This window comes from Castor canadensis, chromosome 5 (genome assembly GCF_047511655.1).
Source record: "Castor canadensis chromosome 5, mCasCan1.hap1v2, whole genome shotgun sequence".
Classification (NCBI taxonomy): domain Eukaryota; kingdom Metazoa; phylum Chordata; class Mammalia; order Rodentia; family Castoridae; genus Castor; species Castor canadensis.
Genome location: NC_133390.1, coordinates 7,087,882 through 7,113,971, shown reverse-complemented (window position 1 = coordinate 7,113,971; position 26,090 = coordinate 7,087,882). Strand labels below are relative to the sequence as shown.

The window sequence follows — 26,090 nt, the reverse complement described above, 5'->3', positions numbered from 1 at the left end:
TCTTGCATAGGATTTCCCTTGTATCAATCATGAAATCCTAGTAGCTTGCAGTCTGTGATTTTTCAAGCACTTGCCGAATTTGCCTTAAAACCACCACAAAAACTATGTTGTTCTTTGACAGTTGTCATAAAACTTCTAGTGAACTGTTACAGAAAATTACTAATAAACACAGATTATATGTTAATTTATCAAGCCAACACAGAGAGGGCTGCATTGTTACAAATCAGAGATCCCATCGGATGGAAGTTGTAAGGCAGAGCAAACAAGGCATTTTGGTACTTCTTATCTGTATATCATTTGTTACAGAGATCACACCTTAGTTTAACTCAGCAGAACAGTGGTTTACATATGCTTAGGTAATTAAAAAATGTGCTGTTACTGCAGAAAGCTGATTTCCAAACCTCTGCTTTGTTTTCATTCTGTATTTGATACTGTATTTGAGACTGTTTTAGAGTACATGTGTGTGTTTTTCTCATCCTAGTAGTATGTACAATTTAAATGCAACTTTTTCTCTTCCAGTGCATTTGAAACGCCACTTTATGTTTCGAAACCATCTCTGTTTAGTTTTTGAAATGCTGTCCTACAACCTCTATGACTTGTTGAGGAACACCAATTTTCGAGGGGTCTCTTTGAACCTGACACGAAAGTTTGCACAGCAGATGTGCACTGCACTGCTTTTCCTGGCAACCCCAGAGCTTAGCATCATTCACTGTGACCTAAAACCTGAGAACATCCTGCTGTGCAACCCCAAACGCAGTGCAATCAAGATCGTTGACTTTGGCAGTTCTTGTCAGTTGGGGCAAAGGGTAAGTATTGTTTTAGGACTCGTGGATTGAAACAGAATTAGGCAGGTATTTGAAGTACTACTGATAATGTGCTTACAGTTTGGAGGCAGTTATTGCTTAAAATCTAGCACTTGAGGTCACCTTGTCCTGAAAATATGAGTAGCAATACTTTGCGTCAGGAGATTATTATTTTTTCAAATGGATATATTTAAATTTAAAAATTTTATGTATACTAAAAGATTAAGGGAAAATAAGAGATAACTTAGATAGTAAGTGATTTATATTTCCCAAATAAGAGGTTCTAGTATAAAATTTGGAGAGTTCCAACACTAGAGCTTCAGTTGTTGCTATGGAATAGTTCTTAAAGCCACCCCAATATAAATGTTTTTCCTCAGAAACTAATGAGTAAAAGCAAATGCTGTGATTTTTGCATTGGTCGTGGTACTATAGACCACAAATTACACAATTGGCTAGGCGCCATGGCTTATGATGTAATCCTAGCTTCTTGGGACTATCATGGTTCAAGGCCAGCCTGGGCAAACAGTTTGGATCATCTCAAATGATCAAAGCAAAATGGACTGGAGGTTTGGCTCTAGTATCTGCTTTGGGAGCTCAAAGGCCTCAGTTCAAACCCAAGTCCACAAAAAAAAAAAAAAGATACAATTGATGGAAATACTTGTTTTGATAGAGTTCTCTTATCCTCCCCTCTACTAAATTAGTATTTATATAAATTCTGACACAGATTCAAGCTGATTTTACTCATACTTGTCCTAGTGACGAATACATTGCTGATTTAGAAAAGCAGTTTTTTCCTGCCATTCTTTCTAGTGTTTATGTAAACTATTCTTAATAGTGCATTTTGCATATAAAATAAAAGTTACAGACATTCCCCTTGAAAGGAATTAAGATCAAACTTAATATTTTATCAATTTTAATACTGGCATGAAAATACTGGAACTGTACTTTTTTTTAAAAAAAATGTGAAAATCAGACATTACTGTTTCATAATAGATTTTCCATTCTTTGTACCAAGTCAGTGAGATTTCCTGTCCAACTTTTGACTAGGTTTTAAATATAGCTAGTTAATTTAATCAATAAGGCTTGCGGAATGGCTCAGATGATAAGAGCACCTGCCTAGCAAGCGTGAGGCCCTGAGTTCAAACCGCAGTTCTGCCAAAAAGTAAATTTAATCATGAAGTTTTATAACCAGTTAGTAGGATTTCCTTTTTGTTATTTTCTGCAAATTAATCTTGCAATAGCAAAGCTATAGTTTATGGGAATAATTTTTTTAAAAATCGGAATGGGAATCAAAGTATGCATTGTCAAATGTCTCTGAAAAATCAAGAAATGCTCGCAGTCAATATGGAATAAAGTATATTGAAAGTGGAAAATACATGTCCATTTTAAGCAACTTCAATAGATTTTTATACTTGGAAATTTCCCATCCTATTTAAACCAAACCTTATGTTTTGTTCTAATATCAAACACTGTTATCTCTGTCTGACTAACTCTGTATAACTATTTCTTTAACTCAGTAAGTTTATATTGTGTAAATTATTTGTGCGCATCAGTATTACATAGGAGATTATTTCCAAAATATACACATGGTGGCCCTGTCCTTAGGTCTTTTAAAGTACTTTCTTTTCAGAGTGGGGTGGGGGATGTATTTCTGGGGTTTGAATTCAGGGCCTCATCAGTGCTAGACAAGCACTCTACTACTTGAAACACACCTCAATCCTGCGATTTCACAAAAAAAGCCCTGTTTCTGGTGTGTGTGTCTCTATTTGCCTCTCTTCCTCTTTCTCTTTTCTTTTGACAATACTGGGCATTGAACTCAGGGCCTTGTGCTTGTTAGGTGGGCACTCTACCACTTGAGCCACACCTTCAGCCTTTTTTGCTTTAGCTCTTTTTTTTAATAGTTTCCCATTTATACTCAGGCTGTGCTAGACCATGATCCTCCTATTTACGCTTCCCAAGTAGCTGGGGTGACAGGCACACACCACCATGCCCAGGTTTTATTGATTGCACTGGGATCTCTTGAACTTTTTGCCTGGGCTGGCCTCAAACTGTGATCCTGCTGATCTTTGCTTCACGATACTGAGGATTACAGGTGTGAGCCACCACACCTGGCCTCCTGGATATTTTAGTTCAAAATCAGAAGATGGGAGGACAAGTGTGTTTCAGGGAAAAAGTTACAAGGATTTGGGTGGAGAACCTTGTTGATGACAGAATCATTGTCTTACCCAAACTGGATAGATAGGTCACAGACTTTTTGCATAAATTGAAATGAGACAGCCTCAGCAGTCTTTTGGGCATGGGTGGGGAGGAGGTGGTCAACAATGTCTAGGCTTATGGAAACTTAGAAATGCAGTACAAATTGAGTATCCCATATCTGAAATGTTTGGGACCAGAAGTGTTTCAGGTTTTAGATTTTTTTGGATTATGGAATATTACCATATACTTTGCCAGTTGAGTGTCTCTAATCCCCAAATCTAAAATCTGAAATGCTCTAAAATCTGGAGTGCCATGTTTGAATTTTGGAGCACTCTGGATTTAGGATTTTTTTTTTTTTTTTGACTAGAATGCTCAACCTATATACTTCTCAGTCCTTTTGAACTAATGTTTTTCTCTTCATGGCTCATGTTTGGATTGGCCTGACTAAGGTGGCCTGAGATTGTTCTTGTAGACTTGGTTGTAATTTAAAGTGGGAGTCCCAAGGAGATTTCATGAGCTTTCGTTTCTACATGTTGTTAACCTAGAAAGTTAGGAGGATTTTGTTTCTTTTTCTTAATAAATGTGTTTTGCTTTTAATAGTTCTAGATAGAGATTTTTGCAGTAACTAAGTGAATTGAATTGTCAATTAATTCTTATATTATTTCATTCAAGATAGTTCATTTCAAGATTTTCTTTCTCTAAGAAGTTTTGGGTCAAGATCAAGAGGAGAGGATAGAGAAGATGTGATTGATTAGAAGCCATTCCCAGTTGAATTTTTACATAATAACATTTCTAAGATTTATCCAAGAGTCAGTAGAGTGCAAATAATTTCATTATACTTGAGATTATTTGACTTTTAATGCTGAAATACATTCTTTAGGTTTCGGTTAATTTAAGTACAGTTTAGCTGTTAGTGTTAAAGCAAGTGCCAGTCATAGCAGGAAGGAAGTACTAAGGTGGGAATAAGTCACTCTGTAACGTATTTTGTGTATTCACCTTCATTTTTTTCCTCTTGTATGATGCTGGGTTTTGAAGCCAGGGCCTCATCATGTTAGGAAAGTGCACAGTCAGCCCCAGCCTAGCCCAGCCCAGGTGTGTTTTCTTGCTTTTAAGATTTATCTTGATTACTAATTGGGATTAGACTACATGAAAGAACCTGAATTTTTACCTGTTTTTCTTTTCATATTCAGATCAACCATTCCCTTGGAATGGTTAGTTCTTTAATCAGTATTCATAGTCTAATATTGACATTTTCTGTTAATGTGAGATCAGTGTTCTTAATCCAGTGTTGACCACAATTATAAACAAGACTTACATTGAATTAATGGTATTTTAAAATTTGTTTCAGATATACCAGTATATTCAGAGTCGCTTTTACCGGTCTCCAGAGGTGCTACTGGGAATGCCTTATGACCTTGCTATTGACATGTGGTCCCTCGGGTGTATTTTGGTTGAAATGCATACTGGAGAACCTCTGTTCAGTGGTGCCAATGAGGTATATTGCTTTTGCAGTTGTTCTTCTGTTCTCATTCTTGACATTGTAATCTGAGAGTTGTTTTCAGGGGATAATATCTGTGTACTAAGCTTAGTCATTCAAACGTGAGGTCATTTTGAACTTAACTTTTTGCTCTCCATTTTTTCCTGTTTGTCAGTTGTCATGCATGGTGAGTTTAGAATTGTGAGATGGTAGTTGAGATACTTGAATCTGCTAATGAAAAACAGTAAACTAGCAAGTGTTAAATATTTGTGTAAATTTTATGGGTTTTAAGTATAATAACAAAACTTAAATATGTGACAAAGGAGGACTGAGGACCACCCAAAAAATGATGCAAACAGCTGTAAATTTTAGACTATGATTTGGAATTAAAGAGTAATGACTAATAGGACTGATACACAGTCTGAATAATTTAGGAGAAGCTAGAATTGTAGAGCTTTAGAGATATAAAGAATATGCTAGTCTGCAGCTCATAGCTTTTCATTCTGTGTTCCTAAGAGACTTCTGGAGGTCAGAAGCAGTGACTGGAAGGACCAGGGAGAGACTAAGCTCCCCTGCAGAGGAATTGAAAACTAATCCACTTGTGGATGCCTATTGTAATACCTGTTGCCAACAGGTATTAGGTGAGACGAGGTCTCTATGTTGCCCAAGCTAATCTCAAACTCTGGGCTCAAGTGATTCTCCCACTTCATCTCCTCAAGTGACTGGGAATGTAGGTTCTTCCACCACACCCAGCCTCCATCCTTTATTTCAGCTTTATATAGTGAGCTTGGTAGCAGCTGCCATAGTATTTGTTTTTGTTTGATTTTAAGTAATATTACCTTGTGAACTAATTACTTTCTTGGGCTAAGAACACTATTAGAATCACCTGAAACCTTAGTGGCTTCCCATCTCTCTCATCGCCAAAGCCAAAATCCTTTGAGTAATTCACATACCCCTGCTCCCTCTGATGCTGACGATAATCTGCAACACCTCTTTTCCTTTCCTCTCTGACCAGCACCTGGACCCATACCAGGCCCTTTGCATTTTGTTCCTTCCTCAGTGATTGTAAGTTGGTCGGTGCTATATTATCACCTCCTTTTATAAACACCATATTCAAAGTTGCTGTATCCTCTCTTCCCATCCCTTTTTAATTTCCTCCATACCCCTTAGTCATCATCTGATAGAATGTATTTAATTACTGGGGTTCCTCCATACCTGCATCTTCGGATTCAACTAACTGTAGGTCAAAAGTGTTTGGGGAAAAAATTGCATCTGTATTGATTCCCTAAACAATACAGAATAACATTTTCATAGCATTTATATCGTGTTAGCAGTAATGAGAAATCAAGAAAGGATTTAAAGTATATGAGAGGATGTGCGTAAGTTACATGCCAGTGTTCTGTTATTTCACATCCAGGATTTGGGCATCCATGGGCTTTAGTATTGGGGGGTGCTGTTCTGTCTGGAACCAATTCCTTGAGGATACTGAGGGGTGACTGTATTTGTTTATCCTCAGTCTCTCCCCACTGAAATGTACACTCTTTATTCAGAGATTTTTGTTTGTTTTGTTTTATATTCTCTTACTAAGCATTGTCACCAATGTTATAGTCAGCACCCAGTATTTGAGTAAGTGAGTCCTGCACTTTGTTAGGTCCACATTTTATTAAGCCTGCAAGTTTAAGCACTCAGTAACCCAAAACCTATCTTGTCCATTGTAGATTTGGGTGTTTCCTAATTATCTTACGTTCAGTGGAGTGTTTGACCTCAGAAGGGCAAGGACTTTATGTCTTTTGGTAACTACTATATGCTGAATGCCTAAAAGAGATGCTTGTCTTATTTATTTATGAATTAACTGATGACAAGAAGTAGTGTGTACAGTAGAAATGATGGGTTTTATTTTTTGTTTTTAATACAGGTAGATCAGATGAATAAAATAGTAGAAGTCCTGGGTATTCCACCTGCTCATATTCTTGACCAAGCACCAAAAGCAAGAAAGTTCTTTGAGAAGTTGCCAGATGGCACTTGGAACTTAAAGAAGACCAAAGATGGAAAACGGGTAAAATGGGGATATAGCTTTTTTGTGAGCCATCTTCCTACCTCCCTGTTTCTGTTCTTTTTTCCCTTTCTTTCCTCTCTTTTCCCCTTTCCCTTTTCATCATTTCCTCACCAGAACTGTCATTTTATATACCTCTTTTTGAATTTGCTTGAAATCAGTGTTATAGTTAACAATTTCATTGATAAGTAGGTAAATTTGTCCAACAATTGAATACATTATGACCTAATGGACCACTGTTTTTTTATTGGTCAGTGTTCTCTATGGCTTCATTTCAAAAGAAATGATATGCCTGTGTTTGGAGACAGCTGATCACATCATCATGTTTTGTTTCAGTAACAGAATCAGTAAGTTTGACCTTTGTTTCTCTCATCTTGGACACATGGTGAAGTCAGTTAATAACATTGCTGCTGTAAAGTCTTTATTATAGTAAACGATTTTTTTTTTTAAATGTTCACTTGGTGAAACGTGAGAAGATAATTTTGAGCTTAAGCAGTTTGATTTTTTTCCCCTTTTGGGTATGAACTGACTTAGAGGGTCTTTTTATAGATTTCAGATTCTTAACTCATTGATCCAGTCAGTAGGAATTAATTTTCTTCTGTCTTGAGTACCTTTTCCAGATACCCAAATTATATCAGTGTAATGTAGTAAGTTTTCCATCTTTACACTTTTAGGTGTCGGCAAATTACTGTATTTCTTGCCATCTAGTTTTGTCCTAATATTGAGTGAATATAATGTATACATATATGATATGGATACAGCATACCTACGTATCACCTTGTGATTGTAGGTTTACATTTTTAACATTTAAGTGATTTTGTTTTTTGCTCTAGTTCTTTTCTCCTTGCAGTTTAGTGGTGCTGCCACCAGGTGTCATTTTCAGTGAATTGAACGTGATGGTTACTTGCTTTAATTCACTTCCACTTAGCTGTGGAGTCTGAATTTTTTTAATATCAAATGATTCTTTAGAATACCTAAAATTTTATAATAATTTCTTTCACAGTTGACTCATAAGTTACTACATTCTGCCTTATTTTTTTTAATTTTAGGCAATGCATTTCAGTTGCTAAATTATACCTGTTCTCCCTAAAGCGGGGAATGGAAACTACCAGGCAGACCTCCTGAGTCCTTCCTTAAGTCACAGCCCATTTTCTTGTTGAACTATAACATAAGCCAAGAATTCTTAGTTTCATAGCATTCAGGATAGCTTCTACCAGTTTGAGTTAGCATGGAAGGATGTGAATCTTCTTTATATTTTCTCTTTACAATGCATGCTACTACTTCTTTATTTTGGATTTTTTTTTTTTTGGTCTTTTTTGACTTCTACTTTAAAAAACAAAACAAAACAAAAAACCAAGCCAAAAAACTCATCCTGTTTCATTTTCCAAGTCTCTGTCTTATAAAAACCACAATTAGTTAAATAGCTGTGGTTTGTCATCAGTTATTTCTCCCAAATTGAACTATAATTATTATATTTCTTAATTGTTTGGGAAGCATTTCAAAAATTAATAAATCAGTCTTTTTTTCTTTAAATTGAAAACATCTTAAGCTATACTTAATGCTTATTAGTTATAGTTTTTTACAATATTTTCCCTAGTTAAAATTTTCTAAAGTGTGAAATATTTCTCATTTAGCAGAAGTAAAATTTGCAACCAAAAATCAAATTCATAATCAGGTGATTATATTTTTAAATGTTTACCTCCACTACCTGACACAAGATTTGGAATATTTCCACCATTCCAAAACTTCTTTCGTGACCAACCCTTTTCTGTCATCTTTCTTCTGATGTTTGTCATCATGGGTTAGTTTAATGAACAGGCAAACTTCATATAAGTTAGAATCTTACAGTATGTATTATTTTGTTTTGTTTCTTTCACCTAACATTATTTGGGGCATTCATTCATATTTTTAATCTCAGAACTTCATTTTATTGCTTTATTATATTTATTGCATTGAATGATTATACCATATTTATCTATATTCATCAGTCAGTGAACTTTTTTGCTGCTCCCAGTTAGGGTCTATTATGAATAAGGTCACTGGGAACGTGGCTGTGTAAATCTTTTGTACACAGTTTCATTTCTCTGGTGGCACTAAGAGTAGAATTGACAGGCCTATAAGGTATATGTGTGTTTACCTTCATAAGACTAACCTATTGTTCAAAGTTGTTTTATCATTATATATTTTTGTAACATATGAGTTTCTCCATGAGTAACAATACTGACCTGCTTTTTCAAGTGTTCATTAGCCATCCAACATCTTTTATGGCAGGTCTTTCCAGTCTTTTGCCCATTTGTTACTGGGTTGTTAATTCCTTGTTTTCATCTTAGGGAAAAGTATGCAATCATTCCATGTTATGTTAGTTGAATGACTTCTATAAATACCCTTTCTCAGATTGAAATGATTATTTTCCATGTATCTTTTGAGGGACTTATTTTTTTTCATAAGTGATAAATGGGCTTTGAATCATGTCACATGCTTTTTTTGAATCAATAGAGATGATCATGTGATCTTCCTTCTGTTATGTGGTAAAATACATTAATTTTTGAATGTTAGGTCCCAACATATGATAAACCACATTGGCTTTGATATACCATCCTCTTATATATTGTTGATTTCAGTTTGCTAGTTTATTGGTAAGGAGTTTATTTCTGTCACTATAATATTTGTATAGGATATTACTGGGGTTTTAACTCAGGGCTTCATGCTGCCTTACCACTTGAGCCATTTGAGCCATTCTGCCAGCCCTGCATAGTTTTACAGGATTGTCATTAGAGCTTGATCTTAAGGTTTTCCTGACCCTATAATACTATTGGAGAGTGGTTTTTTTTTTTTTTTGGGTTTTGTTTTTTGGAAGTATTCGTATAAAATTGGCATATTTATTTTAAAATATTTAATATGAGTAATTGGTAAAACCATCAGACCTGACATGTTCTTTGTCAGGTTATTAACTGTAATTCATGGCTATTTGTATATTTTTTCTTTTTGAGTTTGTTTTGATGAGTTGTGTATTTTAAGAAACTTTGCTTCTCAGCTTACATGAAATTACCCATGATATTTCATTATCTGTTTATTTCTTGAAGATCTATGGTGATATTTCCCATTTATTCCTGATATTCATCACATGTGTTTTTCTTTTACCTCAATTAGCATTGCCTGTGGTTTTATCAAGTATATTAATCTTTTTAGACAATCAGTTTTGAGTATGATTTTTGCCCCCCATCCTTAGTCTGGTTTCTATGCTGCTTAATTTTGCTCCACATTGTGTCTTGTTCTCTTACTTTTTGAGTTGAATTTTGCTGTTTTTTTTAACTTGTTTTGGGGTGGAAGAGGAAGAGTGGTAGAGTTTAAACTCAGGGTTTTGCCTTTGTAAGGAAGGTGCTCTACCACTTGAGCTATATCGCCAGCCCGTTTTTCTAACTTCCTAAGGTAGAAGCTAAGAAACTTAGCCTTTCCTTATAGCACTTACAGTATAAATTTTCCTTTAATTACTGCTTTACCTAATCACAACTTATAATATCATTCATTCTTAGGTGTTTCTGATTTCTCTTTTAACCTATATTATTTAGACTTTTGTTACAGAATTTCAAAATATTTGAGCATTTTCTGGATATCTTGCTGATTGCTAGTTTAGTAGCACTATGATTATAAAACATGATTTCACTCACTTAAAATTCATTGAGACTTGTTTTATAGCCTATCATGCAATCTGTCCTGATGACTGTTTCATGTGCACATGACAGAAATTATGCTTTGTGTATGCTTGTTGTAGGGACCTGCGAATACCAGAATATAGGTCAAGTTGTGTTACAGTTTTTTTCACATCTTTTATAACTTTGCTCTGTGCGTATGTATCATGTTTGCTTATTCAATACGGAGGCGTACTAACCTTCAGTGGTTTTGGCTTTGGCTTGCTCTCCCTTTAGTGCTTCATAATTTTTGCAGCTTCATTAATACTCAACAGGTTTCTGATAAATTGACCCTTTTATCATGACCTGTCTCTCCATATGTTTGATAGTGCTTTTCTTTATCTCATCTACTTTGATGTTACTGGAGCCATACCAGCTTTCTTATTCTTAGCATTTTCATGGTATATGTTTTACTCATTTACCTTTAACATAGGTAAATAAGCATACCTTTATGCTTAAAGTATGACTTGTTTTAATTACATATTTGTAAATTTTGGGCATCATTAATAATACAGGGAGTTGCATTATGAAATTTTTCGTAGATGTGTATGTACTTTGAACACATTCACCTCCTCCATTGTATTTACTTAGCTCCTCAACCCCCACCCCTGCTTTCAAGTGGTATTTGGTGGGTTTCATTATCCAGTCTTTAAACATGTAATACACCTCATACAAATCTCTTCACTTCACAGTACCTTCTCTTATCCCTCTCCCTCTCCTAGTTTTTCCTACTGCATAGTTTCCCTTTTACATTCATGACCCATTTTCATAATCATTAATAATAATAATGATATTAACCATCATTTCAGACCTAGATTCCGCATATCAAGGGAAAACATTTGTTGTCTTGAGCTTGGCTGTTTCTCAGTTTGATGATCTCTAGTACGATCCGTTTTCCTGCAAGCAACATCATTTTGTTCTTTATAGCTGAATAATATTCCATTATGTATATGTATCACAGTTTCTTTATCCATTCATCAGTTGTTGGGCATTTAGGCTGATTCAACTGTTTGGTTGTTGTGAATAGAGCTGCAATAAACATGTCTTGTATATTGATTTACACTCCTTTGGATGTATGCCTGGTAGTGGTACCAGCAGGGTCATAAAGAAGGTTTATTTTTAGCTTTTTGATGAACCTCCATACTGGTTTCCCATGGATTTTGCGCTAGCTTACATTCCCACAAACAGTGTAAGAGGTTCCTTTTTCCTTCTCTCATCAGCATTTTATTGTTGCTAGTTTTCTTGATAACAGCCATTCTACTGGAGTGAGAAGGAATGTCAGTGTAGTTTTGATTTGCATTTACTGTATGACTAAGGAGGTGGGATATTTCATGTGGTTTTTAGCCATTTTTACTTCTAAGAACTGTGTTTAATTTATTTGCCCATTTATTGATTGGGTTATTTGTTCTTTTGCTGTGTAACTTTCTGAGCTCTCTGCGTATTCTAGATATTAATCCTTTATCCATTGAATAGCTGGTAAAGACTTCCTTCCATTCTGTGGGTTGTCTCTTTATTCTAGTAATTGTTTCCTTGATGTGCAGAAACTTTTTAATCTCATGTAATACCATTTGTCAACTACTGCTCTTATTTCCTGGGTGATTGCCTATGCCTGTATCTTGAAGAGTTTCCCCGAGTTGTTCCTAAGTTTCAGGTCATACGTTATTATCTGAACCCATTTTGAATTGATTTTTGTACAGGATGAGAAATAGAGGGTCTCATTGCAGGATTTTGCATTATAGATAACCAGTTTCGCAGCACCGTTTGTCTTTTCTCCAGTGTGTGACCTTGGTTCCTTTATCAAAAATCAGATAGCTGTAGCCATGTGGGTTTATTATGGGGTTTTCTGTTATGTTCCATTGGTCTTCACATGTGTTTTTGTGCCAGTACCATGCTGTTGAAGTCCAGTATTGTTATGCCTCCAGTCTTGCTCTTCTTTGTTTATGATTTAAAGTACAACTCTTGTATGCAGCATACAGATGCGGCATGTTTTTTAATTGAGTCTGATTTTTTTTTTAATGAGACTGGAATTTGAACTCAGGGCTTCACACTTGCAAAACAGGCACTCTACTGCCTGAGCCATATTTCCAGTCCATTTTGCTCTGGTTATTTTGGAGATGGGGTCTTGTGAACTGTTTGCCTGGGTTGGCCTGGAACTATGCTTCTCCTAATCTCAGATTCCAAGTAGCTAGGATGATAGGCGTGAGCCACCAGCTCCTGGCTCTGATGGTTTCTTCTACAGTGAATATTTAGCTCACTGATTTACTTGGCGTGAACTTGGTGTTTCAGATTTGTCTTATTTTTGTTGTTTTATCTGTTTGTTGTTCCCTATTCCTTCTTTCTTGCCTTCTTTTGGGCTTATCGAGTACTTTTTGGTACTTTATTTCATGTCCTCTATTGACTTCTTACTTACTCTATGTGTGTAATTCTTAGTGTTGCTTTTATAATATGCATCTTTTACATAAATTTACCTTCAGATATCACTTGATAAATGATTTCCTGGCCATGAAGTTCTGTAACTCCCTTCTGTCTTCTTATACATTGGTCATATATTACCTCTGCATATGTTGTAAACCTTAGAGCACATTATCATCTATTTAAAATAAAAAAGAATAATAGACTTATGAAGAATTCTAGATTGCCATTTCCCCTTTCAGCAAAAGAAAAAGATGTCATATTTTTTTGAAGAAATTATCAGTGGCTATTCTCAGCATTGTTTCTTTATCTAAAGTGACTGATTTTAAGGTTTATCTTTGATTTTCAGTAGTTTTATTATGTGCAGCTTTAGTATATTTATTCTCCTTAAATTCATTAAAATTTTGGATCTGTGAATAGATCTCTTCCATCAGTGTTTAGAAATCTTCATTTTATCTTTTAAAGTCCTTATTCTGCTCTCTCTCCTTCTCTCCGTCTCTCCCTCTCTCCCTCTCTCCTTCTCCTCTCATGCTTGGTATTGCCCACAGATTTCTGTTTGGAAATCTGTTATTCATTTCATTTTGTTTTCTTGTGTGGATAGTTTTTGTTTCTGAGATGGGGACTTGCTATGTAGCTCATGGTGTCAAAAACTTCCTTAGTGTTCTTGCCTCAGCCTTTTGAGTGCTAGGATTATAAGCGTATTCTACCACTCCTGGCTTTCTTTTGTGCTTTGAGTTTGGATAATTTCTTTGCTCTTCTTGCTCACTGTTGTTTTTCCTTTTCTCTTTTATTCTTAGTGCAGTCTGCTGTTAAATTAAGTATATTCTTCACATGTGATATTCTTTATTTCCAGCACTTCTGTTTGTCCTAATTTTTAAAAATTAGTTTTTCTCTTCTGAAATTTCCCCATCTGTCCACACATTATTTAACTTTTGAGGCTAACTTCCTTAAACTCTTAGTTGAAAATACCTGCCTGCCAATTTTAACACCTGGGCCACTAATTAATGTGGATTATATATTAACCTCTTCTTTTAGCTTGATTATGGATTTCTCTGATTTGTTTCTTGTATCTGTAATTTTTATACACTTTTTTTGTTTGTTTGTTTGTTTTGGGTGCTGGGGTTTGAACTCATGGCCTCACGCTTACTAGGCAGGTGCTCTGCCACCCCTCTGCCAAACTTTTTATATTTAAGAACAGTTGAGATGGAGATAAATCATATCTCCTATTAGAAACAGACATACCTCTTTCTCTGTCAAGCCACTTAGTATGGGGCTGAGTCAGTGTCATTAGTATGGGGCTGAGCAAAGAATCTGGGCTTCTTTGCTCGCTTCAAATTGTATTTACCACTGTTTGAGGGGTTCCTTTAATGAGTGTGTGTGTCCTGGATCCTAGGGAGACACTAGAACTCTATCTGCATTACTGCCTGTCCTAATTCTCTGGACCTGGGATAGCTCTCTTCCTCCTGCTGTTCTGTCCATGTGGAATTGTCAGAAGCTGGTTCAGAACTGGGGTAGATTGTTCTTGCCCACTCGTGATTCTTCTACCATAGGTCATTTCTCTCCTAGGAGAGGTAGTTTGGGGTTAGGGATATGGCTCTGTGGAAGAGCACTTCCTAGCATGCTCAAGGCCCTGGGTTTAATTCCCAGAATTAGGGAAAAAAAATTAAAAAGGTAGGAGGGAGGAGGGAAAGAGGCTTTTTGTTTTCTAGAATTCAGTTAATTCTGGTTCCATTGGCCCTCACCTCTGATGGGTTTTTAAAAATTATTTTGTGACTTGTCCTGCTTCTTGATTTTAAAGTGGAAAAAGTAATAATCTCATATTGTTTCTACATTATTCTTAGACGCAAAAGTTCAATGATGCTATTGTCTATTAAAAATGAGATTTCAAAAAATCTCAATACATGGTAAAAAGTAACTTATTATGAAGAATTTTGTAAAGGGATGCATAAATGCTGGACAGTGGTGGCTCAAGCCTATAATCCTAGCTGTTTGAGAGGCTGAGATCAGGAGGATTAAGATTTGAGGCCACAAACACAACAAGGGGATTGGACTATGAGCACATGATAAAAGCGAGAGCACACAAGGGAGGGGTGAGGATAGGTAAGACACCTAAAAAACTAGCTAGCATTTGTTGCCCTTAATGCAGAGAAACTAAAGCAGATACCTTAAAGCAACTGAGGCCAATAGGAAAAGGAGACCAGGAACTAGAGAAGAGGTTAGATTAAAAAGAATTAACCTAGAAGGTAACACCCACGCACAGGAAATCAATGTGAGTCAATGCCCTGTATAGCTATCCTTATCTCAACCAGCAAAACCCCTTGTTCCTTCCTATTATTGCTTATACTCTCTCTACAACAAAATTAGAGATAAGGGCAAAATAGTTTCTGCTGGGTATTGAGGGGGGGAGCGGGAGGGGGTGGAGTGGGTGGTAAGGGAGGGGGTGGGGGCAGGGGGGAGAAACAAACCAAGCCTTGTATGCACATATGAATAATAAAAGAAAAATGAAAAAAAAAAAAAAAAGATTTGAGGCCAGTCCAGGCAAATAGTTCACAAGACCCCACCACCAAAATAACCAGAGGAAAATGGACCATAGGAGTGGCTCAAGTGGTAGAGCTCCTGCTGAGTTCAAATCCCATTCTGCCACCTGCCCAAAAAGGCAGGCATAATTTGCTTTTTAATTTCTTTATTTCCTGTGAACAGTTGGATTACCCTAGTGCTTCTTTGAACATACTTGGAGTGATGGTCACATCTCTGGCAAAGCCATCAGCTGGAACAAGAATCAGCACACTTCCTCTATAAAGGGAACCATAGTAAATGTCTTTGGCTATGGGCCTCTACTGCACATTCTTACTTGTCTTTGTGTGCTTGTTTTTACAACCTTGAAGATAATACAAAAACCATGTTTTAGTTGAATCTATACAAAATAGGCTCTGCGTCAAGCTGTAGTTTGCTTATCCCTGGCTAGATGATGTTCATAGTGGTTTAGGGTATAAAATTATATTTAATTTCTCTGACTACAGTGCATTCAAATAGTACTGTGTGAAAAGGCAGGGGATCTAACTATATAGTTTCCTTCCTAATGAAGGCCTCCACACATAAGATAGTTAAACATCTGAAGTTAAATTCTGTAAGTTTTTCACATTCCATCAAATTTAGAGAAAGCCTCGATCTTCTCTTACAGGAGTACAAACCACCAGGAACACGTAAACTTCATAATATTCTTGGAGTAGAAACAGGAGGACCTGGTGGGCGACGTGCTGGGGAGTCGGGTCATACGGTAGCTGACTACTTGAAGTTCAAAGACCTCATTTTAAGGATGCTTGATTATGACCCCAAAACTCGGATTCAACCTTATTATGCTCTACAGCACAGTTTTTTCAAGAAAACAGCTGATGAAGGTACAAATACAAGTAACAGTGTGTCTACAAGTCCTGCAATGGAGCAGTCCCAGTCTTCAGGCACCACCTCCAGTACATCATCAAGCTCAGGTGTGTTCCTTCAATTCGGGGCTTTAGCTTGCACATGTTTGTTTGCTTTACAAAGTGGGGTTCTTCTAAAATGTTTTTAAATTTGTAAATGGGGTGGGGCACTGGTGGCTCACACCTGCAATCCTAGCTATAGGAGGTAGAGATCAAGAGGATCTCAGTTTGAAACCAGCCCAGGCAAATAGTTCGAGAGACCCTTTCTTGAAAATACCCAATACAAGAAAAGGTAATATAGTGGCTTACTATAGAATGCCTGCCTAGCAAGCATAAGGCCCTGAGTTCAAACCCCAGCACCTGAAATATATATATGTAAACAGAGTAGGGAGAAATTATTTTTCATAAATCTGTTCTTTGCATGAGCAGAGTTCAATACCCAACATGGGAGGGGCGGGGGACGACACACAACTCTGTTGTAGTTAGTTGTAAATTTATCTCCTTCATAGCTTTTATAGTTAATTTGTAGTCATCTCTGGTAGTTGGAAACAAAACTATTTATTAAATTGTGTTTAAAATGTTTCCATGTACTTAAGTTTTTCCCTAACTTAGCCAAACTTGGCTATATTTAGTATAATGGTTGCTGTAAGAGGACTTAACTTTTAATTTTTAGCCAGAGAATCCAGTGACTTCATGATATACTTCAATATTACAGGGGTTTTTGTTTTGTTTTGTTTTTGGTTTTTTGCAGTGAAAGTTTATTAGGAAAGGAATATACTTTGACTAGACAGAAAGTAGATTGTCTCTAGGGTGAGAGTAACAATATTACATAGTGAAGTTTATTAGAATAGAGGCACTTTCAGGGATCATAGTGGGTTGTCTCAGAAAGAGTTTGAGGACAACCTGTGGACTTTATTTTTTGATGGCATGCTCTCAGTTTTAATAGTATAGAATATAGAGTAGTTTCAGAATACAACTTGAAGAGAATTCACCTTAAACTCACAGTTATCCTGTGTTTGCTATTTAAGGTGGATCATCTGGGACGAGCAACAGTGGGAGAGCCAGGTCGGATCCAACGCACCAGCATCGGCACAGCGGTGGGCACTTCACAGCTGCCGTCCAGGCCATGGACTGTGAGACGCACAGTCCCCAGGTGAGCTGCCACACAGTGCTCCTGTCACCTACCCTGCTAGGTTTCGGCAGTAGTGCATGCCAAGTACCTGTAGAATGACTTTCTAAAGGCTCACAGCTCCCCATTTCTGAGGAGATAAAGACTTGAAACTGAAGAAGCGTGTTCTGGCAATTTCCCCCTCTTGTTTAGACATGCCTAACATTGACTGGGCATGCCCCAGGCACTGCTCCTAATGCTTTCCCTCCATGTTTACTTGCCTCACAACTTCATTAGCTTCACACAGTTTTCATTCCCATTTTGCAGTGGGGGCTGAGACTTCATAGGTTAAATAACTTTAGCTGGCTACAGCCTTAATTTCTAAATTTTATTCTGCCTCCCTTTTTTTTTTTTTTCCCTTAAGCACTTACAGTCCTTGTTTCTAAATCAGTGCATTGGTTGGATTTTAGCCTCCAAGTGTTTTGTTTTGTATTTTAAACCAGTTAAAGAAAAGGATCCAGTTTAGTAATTTTATGTGGGGAGTGAACAGGAATGACTGGGGTTTGAACTCAGGGCTTTGCACTTAAAAAGCAGGTGCTCTGCGGCTTGAACCACACCTCCGGTTCATTTTGCTTTGTTTTTTGTTTTGTTTGTTTGTTTTTTTGCTCCTGTTATTTTGGAGATGGGGTCTCACAAACTATTTGCCTGGACTGGCCTCGAACTGTAATCCTCCTGATCTCAGGCTCCCAAGAAGCTAGGATTACAGGTGTGAGCCCCCAGCACCCAACAAGTTAGTGTACTACACTGTGTTGCTTTAGGGTAAGAGGTCAGTCTGCTCCTTGATGGATGAAGTAAAACTGGTGTTGATTAGTATCATTCACCATTTTTTGTGACTGAGGCAACTGAGTGCTGCTAGAGAAAAATCTTTCCGTAACGATGCCGTCACCACTGTTTATTAATACTCACCAGTCTCTACTGAGCCATCTTAAATATCTCTCAAGTCATCCCATCTTTCTCGCATTCTCTTTAAGAATTGTTCTAAACTTTCCTAGTCTTTATAGAAATCTCAGTCTCTCCTCTCCTGCTTTGAAAGGAGAGTCTTCAGACAGGATCTCTACTTTGCGTCTTTAAACATGGTCTTGACTTTGTGCACACTTACCCTCTTCTCTTTCACAGTTTTTCATTAGAAGCAGGTATTACTTCTGGTAATACCTGCTTCTATCCCTCATCAGGACTAGGCTTTTGTTCTCCTTCAAGCTCCTGTGTCCTCAGCCTCTCATGCTCTCCTGGTTCCTTCTGTTGAGCAGCATTGAATTATTCTTCAGCCTCTCCCATAGACAGCAATACCTTTCTCTGACCCTCTGTCTTTCTCACCCTACACTTTTGCTACCTTTGTTCTCCTCTTCCTCACCATTTAAAGACTGTTTGCTCACTTCAGTTACATTCCTAACCTCCATCTCCACTGTCAGTGTTAGTGATGATCTTTAGTGATGAGCCCAGGGAACATCCTAATGCTCCTTTTCATTCCTCAGCTGCATTTGATAGTGTTGACTTGTGCACTAGTCTACTCACCTGGTATCCTGTAAACCCTCATTTCTCTGGCCTGCCCTTCCTGTTTTGGATGCTCCTCTTCTACTCACCCTGAAACCTGAGTGTGCCCTAAAGGATGACACATGGCCTGCCTCTTTTCACCCTACATTCTTCTTAGTGATCGCACTCAACATCTTTATGTCAAGCCTTCCTAAGTCTTATGTGACTTACACTCCCCAGCCCCAATGCCATGATTTCTAATGGCATAAATACCATTTGGAGAGTCTCAACAGTAGGACAGTGATATCATTTTCACCCCCGGTCCAACCCTTCTGTTGCGTATTCTTTGTAAGAATGGTCCTAACTTCACTTGTTGGCTTATCATAAACTGGGACTATGGGAGAGAATCTTTACTTCTCTCCCTCTTCTCTCTGATTTTCCTGGGTTTTTATTCTCTTCTCTTAATCTCATTGCTAGAGCTGTCTATAGCCTGTCTATTCTTCCTGTGAAGAATAGTTTAAGTGATCTTTCAGTGTCCTACTCGATTCACCTGTCAGCACCATTCTTTTTTCTGCAGCCAAGTGAATATCACTAAAGTAGTCTTACCATGCTTGTCCTACTTTTAACTAGCTTTTTGCTTCCCCTTGTACCTAAAATTAAAATTTAGATCTCACTGAGGTGGTACTAATTTCTATGATCTGGCTCCTGTCCAGGCTTTTCTTTATCTTCTACCCTAACTGCTCACACTGAGTTTTTTCAAATTCTGGGATATGTTGTTCTCTCTCGCTCTCTCATTCATTGCCTGTATTCTCAACGTGGAACACTTTTCTTCTCATTTTTATCTCGTGACTACCTTGTATGCTTTAGGCCTTAAATGTGACCTATTCCCAAAGTCTTTAGACTGCTCTTTCTTCCTCACTCCCAAATTTTTACTTTTAGTGCTGTGAACACGTAAGAAAGCACCCAGGATAACAGAAGGTACTTGTGTGCTTTCTGCCTGTATTTGACAGAAGTCATACTTGATCTCAAATTCTTTTCTTAATTAATTAATTGAGTAAAAATTTCTTTTTTGAGATGAGTCTTGTTTCAACTGGCCTTCAACTCACAGTTCCCCTGCTTTGGCCTCCAATATTGTTGAGGTTACAGGTGTGTGCCATTTTAGTTGATACAATCACATGATTTAAAAAATAAGTATACATAAAAGAGAATTCAATGAAAGGTCCTTCCATGTCCTCTGGTCACCCAATTTCTAATAAAAACTAATATTACCTTTTTTTTTTTTTTGTATCTTTTTTGGTGTTATTTCCTACACATACAAGTATATATTTTTCACCTGATCTCTGTATACAAATATACCATACATACACACCTTCACATCTTGTTTTTCCTACATGTTTGGTGTACATTTTGGAGCTTGCTCTTTTTTTTTTCTTAGTGTATATTAATTGTATAAAGGGGTTTAATATTTCCATACATGCATATAGTGTACTTTGATCAAGTTCACCTACTTGATTACTCTTTTGAAGCTCCTTATCACTACAGATGTTATTTTTGCAGCTTTGCAGTATTCTATTGCTTAAATGTTCCATAAGTCATTGCACTTGTCTTTTATGAATTGATAATTAGTTTATCTTTTTTACTATCACAAATAATGATATAATAAATAACCCTACACATGTCTCATTCACACATACACATATGTCTCTTATATAAATTCCTGAAAGCAATGGGAAGTGACGTTGCCAAGTCAAAGGTTAAGGTGACCTGAAATTGTAATAAACTATTGCCCAGTTATCCTCCACATGACTTCACAGTCTAGTAACTTGAGTAGTTTCATTACATAAGAACCATCACAGGGATAGGCATTCAGTTAAGTGGTAGAGCACTTGCCTAGCATGCTTAAGGCCTGAATTCAATTCCCAGCGCCACAAAAAAAAAAAAAAAAAAAAAAAAAAAAAAAGCAAACACAAAACCATTTTAGTAGTCTCCCTTTATCTATAGTTTTGCTGGTTTTGTGTGTGTGTGTGGTACTAGGGCTTGAACTGTTTCACTTTTCACAGTTTTGGTTAGCTATGGTTAGTTATTGCCTAAAAAAAAATATTAAAATGGAAAATTCCAGAAATAAGTAAGTTCTAAATTGTGTGCACTTCTGAGTAGCCAATGATACCATCCTTTTCTGGTCTGCTATCCTCTTTGTCCATGTATTGTATATATACAACCTGCCTGTTAATCACCTGGTAGCCATCTCAATTATCAGATTGACTGTTGCACTACCACACTGTTTGTTTTCAGTAACCCTCATTTTACTCAATACTTTGTTTTACTTAAAGCATAAGAGTAGAGATGCTTGTGATTCAGATATGTCAGAGAATACCTATAAAGTGCTTCCTTTAAGTGAAAAGGTAGAAAAGTATAGTAAGATATTTTGAGAGAGACTACATTGACATAACTTCTATTACAGTACACTGTTATAATTGTCCTATTTTATTATTAGTTATTGTTGCTAATTTCTTACTATGCCTGATTTAAAAATTAAACTATCAAAGGTGTATACATGCCACAGCCACAGGTTCTGATTAAATGGGTTTAACCAAATATAGATCAGAAATATTCTGAAAGGAAACTTGGATCCATATTGAACATGTAAAGACTTTTTTGTTGTCATTATTCCCTAAACAATACAATATAACTATGAGGCCCTGGGTTCAGTCCCCATCACTAGATAGATAGGTAGATAGATACATAGTTAAAAGGCTAATGTGATAGAGAATGACTAATTTATTGGATCAGGTGTTTTAATTAAAGGAGGCCAAACTGAAGACAGATAGACACCCCCTTCCTCCAGTATGGTCACTTAACTTGATTAAGAGGGAAGCTGGAAAGTATAGGTATAGTACAGCCTTATGTCCAGGAATAAGAAAAATACACTTTTTGTGGATAACCAATAGCCTCTGCCACAGAGGATTGGGGTGGTATTAGCCAGAGTGGTTAAGAAAAAGTCTGGAATTGAAGTGATAGGAAAGTGGCATCTAATCGGATATTACAACTAAGAGTCTGGGCAGAAGGGAACAGTGAGTACAAATGCCTGGAGCTTGAAATGATCTCAGGCAGGCGGAGGAATGGAAGAAGATCTGATGTGGTTGGAACCCAGGTGAATACAGAAGTTTGGAGAAATGGGCACTGGTCAGATCATGCAGGCATTGTATGGAGTTTGGATTATTTTGTTTGTCTAAATGTAGCAGGAAGTCACAAAAGGAAGTCCAGGGAAGTGACCACATTTGTGTTTTAAAAGGGTATTCCTGCTGCTCGTTGGAGAATGGGCTGGGGAAGAGCAAGGCTGGGAGCAGGGGATTCATTTGCATTAGTCTAGGCAAGGGATTCTAATTAGCCTAGGCTAAGCAATGGCGGCAGAAGCCAGGTTTGAGGTCTGTTTTGAAGGTAGGTTAGTACTTGATGGGTTTGATGGATAGATAGTAATCCTTTTATTGTAACAAGAAAGATGGAGACAGGATGGATTTTGGTGAGGAAGTAAAGAATTTCTTTCGGATGGCCCTACCAAGAACACTGTTTGGCCCTTTACAGAAACAGTTTACTGACCCTCGGTAAGGATTATACTCCCGAGGAAAGATGGTGGCTAGTGAAATGTGAGAGAGTGTTTGTGGGTATAAGTTCCTAAAAGTCTCCAATTTCATGGTGAAGTGTTTTCCCTGTGACACATACTTAGAATTTTGTGTTACATCAAACTTCTTTTAAAAAGCATCCTCTCTCCCTGGTTAACGTAAACACTCATGTCGCAGCTTCTAACAGAATAATCCTTTCAAACTGTGTTCTTACAGGTGCGTCAGCAGTTTCCAGCTCCTCTTGGCTGGTCAGGCACTGAAGCTCCTACACAAGTCACTGTTGAAACTCATCCTGTTCAAGAAACAACCTTTCATGTAGCCCCTCAGCAGAATGCATTGCATCATCACCATGGAAACAGCTCCCATCACCACCACCATCACCACCACCACCACCACCACCATGGACAGCAAGCCTTGGGTAACCGGACCAGGCCAAGGGTCTACAATTCTCCAACAAATAGCTCCTCTACCCAGGATTCTATGGAGGTTGGCCACAGTCACCACTCCATGACATCCCTGTCTTCCTCAACGACTTCTTCCTCGACATCTTCCTCCTCTACTGGTAATCAAGGCAATCAGGCCTACCAGAACCGCCCAGTGGCTGCTAATACCTTGGACTTTGGACAAAATGGAGCTATGGACGTTAATTTGACCGTCTACTCCAATCCCCGCCAAGAGACTGGCATAGCTGGACATCCAACGTACCAATTTTCTGCTAATACAGGTCCTGCACATTACATGACTGAGGGACATCTGACGATGAGGCAAGGGGCTGATAGAGAAGAGTCCCCTATGACAGGAGTTTGTGTGCAACAGAGTCCTGTAGCTAGCTCGTGACTACATTGAAACTTGAGTTTGTTTCTTGTGTGTTTTTATAGAAGTGGTGTTTTTTTCCAAAAACAAAGTGCAAAGCTGCTTGAATCAGAAGGAGATTAACACACTGAACCGCTACAAGAGGGCAAAGCTGACTTTTTTTTTTTTTTTTAACTTGAAAAGATTGCAAAGGGACAATGAAGTTTTTAAGAGCCATGTCCAAACCCATCTTCATGGATAGCTCAGAGGTATCCTCTTTTTGCCTCCCCCATTTAACTTGCCACCTCTCAGTCATAGTGGGGTTTTTTGTCTTTCTATTCAGCAAAAGTTAATGTTCAGATGTTGGTCTTGGTCATTTGCCAACTAATTTTAACATAAAAAGGCACTGCACATAATTTGCATAAAGGGCCCCATGAGGGTATTTTGTTTTATTTTTCTCCTTTTTGTTTTTTTCCTGTTTTGGTTTTGTTTTGGGTGGGTGGGGGGTGGGAAATTTGGGTTTTTAAGTCCTCTAAACACACTTGGGCACGGAAATGCAGTACTGTAAGGAAGAGGGACCTCCAGCTTACACAAACATCATCTTCAGCTGTATGAAAGGGATGATTGTGTTGAAGTTTGTAAGGCACATTAAGCATGCTAAATGGCGGGGATCAGAACCCTCCTGTCTGAACCTACTGAGGAGTGAAGCAGCAATTACATGGGACCCTGTGGTCTCCTGTCGTAGAGGCCACAGGAAGATGGGAATGGAACGTGACTGGTCTCCTAACCAAGGTGCACTGAGAAGCAATCAACGGGTCAGTCGTGGCCAGTCCTGGGGAGGTCTGAGTGGTGGTCTTTGGGATAACCTTTGGCCTTATGGATTTGGACTCGAAGTTAGAAGAGCCTACCATTTCAGATGCAATCACTTATGGACATGCTTTTGCAGACAGTCCTTAATGCTGAAAACACAGAGAATGGGTAATTCAAGAGGCCTTTCTTTTAAAATAGACTTTTGTGACCCACTAATTGTAAGGTATTGCAAGGTCACTTTGCGTGTGTCATAAAGTTGACTTCCTTATTGGTTGAAGGTCACAGAAGTAGTGGTTTGCTTTGATGGAAATAGCTACAGCTGTGTCCCTTCCTGCTTTTTACTTTTTCTTTTGCTTTTTCTCGGCACGTGGTATCTCCACCATTTCTTCTGCACAAAGATGTCTTCTGTTCATCCTGAACATTTTTAAAAAATGCAGAATTTTATGTGACTGCTTTTTTGCCTCACAATTATGCTGTGAATTTTACAAAAATTTATTTTCTTTTTTGATAATTTATTGTACCAAAGCTGTTTTTATAGCACATAGATGTCTGTAACCAATAATGTAGCAGTTCTGCACTTTGACACAAGGTGTAACTAGACCATTTTTAAATGTCAGTTGAAAATTATGGCTGTACTATTGCTTAAACAAAACTGGAACTGTTGTTGAATCCATAGCCAATACATTTACAGCAATCTGTGTACTGAGCATAATAGATTGACATCTAACTCAAGATTACAACATCTGTCACACTCTAAATGTGTTCAGGCTTCTGAAGGTAAGGGGACTCTGGATCCAGAAGCTATGGAGCCAGCAGGTGATTATTGTATTCCTGATTAGCCTACTTGTAAACTTGAACACAAGACCTTGATTGCACCAACAGGTCCAAACTAGGAGCCAGGAGTAAAACAGAACTCTCAGCATGACCTAAAGTGAACAGGCTGGTATTTAACAGGTGCCTCGTTTTGAGATTATGCTGCCTTAATGTAACACAGTCTGGCAGTTGCTAAATTTGTGTTCCCATTTTAAATTGACCAATTTTAGGGTGTTATACTTTTGAGTGGTTGAATTGGGAGAATGAAGATAGAGTTATTTATCTGTCCAGGATCAAAAGAAGCCTAGAAAAGAAGCAGTAATCTACCTCTGCCGATAACCCTGTTTAAACAACTCAGCAGAACACCATGTTACTTTTTATTGGTCAACTCCATGTGGCTGACTAGGTCAATTTTTTTCTGAACAAAAGCAGGTTTTTATATGTAAACAGTGACAAAAGAAAGGCTTAAAACTATGTAAATGGAAACTTGGAAATACCCATTTTTATAAACCACAAAAGTTTTTTGTTATTAATCAGGAAATCCATATTTATTTTGTAATTAAATGTCAAGCCTATGGATTTTTTTTGAACTTGGTAGTTCATAAAGGTTTACAGTAAATAAAAGGATATCATCTCGAGTATCGCAATACCAAAAGCAATTCAGTAGTTACTGCTGTTTAGGAAGATGGATTAGAAGGCTAAGACACCACATGGGTCAGGTCATTTTTTTTCTGTGCTGGATGCACATCTTAGCAAGCACCAAAAAACTAAAGCAGTTTTTAAGCCGATATTGACATAAAGAAAATCATAAAATCCAATGCTTCTGCATACTGTGTTATGTTACAGTCCAGTTTTGTGTGCTTTACTACACAGTTTGGTTACAGGACTTCTGTGCATTGTAAACATAAACAGCATGGAAAAGGTTAAATACCTGTGTTCAGATTGTAAGATCTAGTCCGGACTTGCTGTGTATATTGTAACGTTAAATGAAAAAAGAACCCCCCTTTGTATTATAGTCATGCGGTCTTATGTATGATAAACAGTTGAATAATTTGTCCTCAGACTCTTTACTATGCTTTTTTAAAATTAATTTAAGAAAAATGTAAACATAGTAAAAATCTTCCTATGCAATTAACCTGGTCCAGGTCTGGTAGGTATACTCGCTATAATTTTAGTCAAATGTGTAAAAAGGAAAGTATTTGAGTTACAGCAACTTAGGCTTCAGATATCTCTGAAAGTAAAAGTTGGAGGTTTAACAGATCATTTGATTTTTAAAATTGATTTCTTTATCTGAATGATTATCATATCCACACAATTCCAAGTGCTAATGTTTTCATTTGCAGTGATAAGCATGGATGTGTAGATAAG

General features: G+C 37.4%; 1 protein-coding gene across 10 annotated transcripts in view; it reads left to right on the top strand.

Annotated features, from left to right (window-relative positions):
* Window positions 1-25,778, top strand: part of Dyrk1a (dual specificity tyrosine phosphorylation regulated kinase 1A) — a 133,468-nt gene extending 107,690 nt beyond the window's left edge. For all 10 annotated transcript variants that reach the window (XM_074072662.1, XM_020184278.2, XM_074072660.1 and 7 more), the window contains 6 exons: window positions 520-806; window positions 4,348-4,494; window positions 6,392-6,532; window positions 15,812-16,118; window positions 17,078-17,202; window positions 22,524-25,778. In XM_074072662.1, coding sequence (XP_073928763.1) covers window positions 520-806; window positions 4,348-4,494; window positions 6,392-6,532; window positions 15,812-16,118; window positions 17,078-17,202; window positions 22,524-23,144 — 1,628 coding nt within the window. In that variant the 3' untranslated portion in view covers window positions 23,145-25,778. The remainder of the gene's footprint in view (window positions 1-519; window positions 807-4,347; window positions 4,495-6,391; window positions 6,533-15,811; window positions 16,119-17,077; window positions 17,203-22,523) is intronic.
* Window positions 25,779-26,090: the final 312 nt, after the last annotated feature.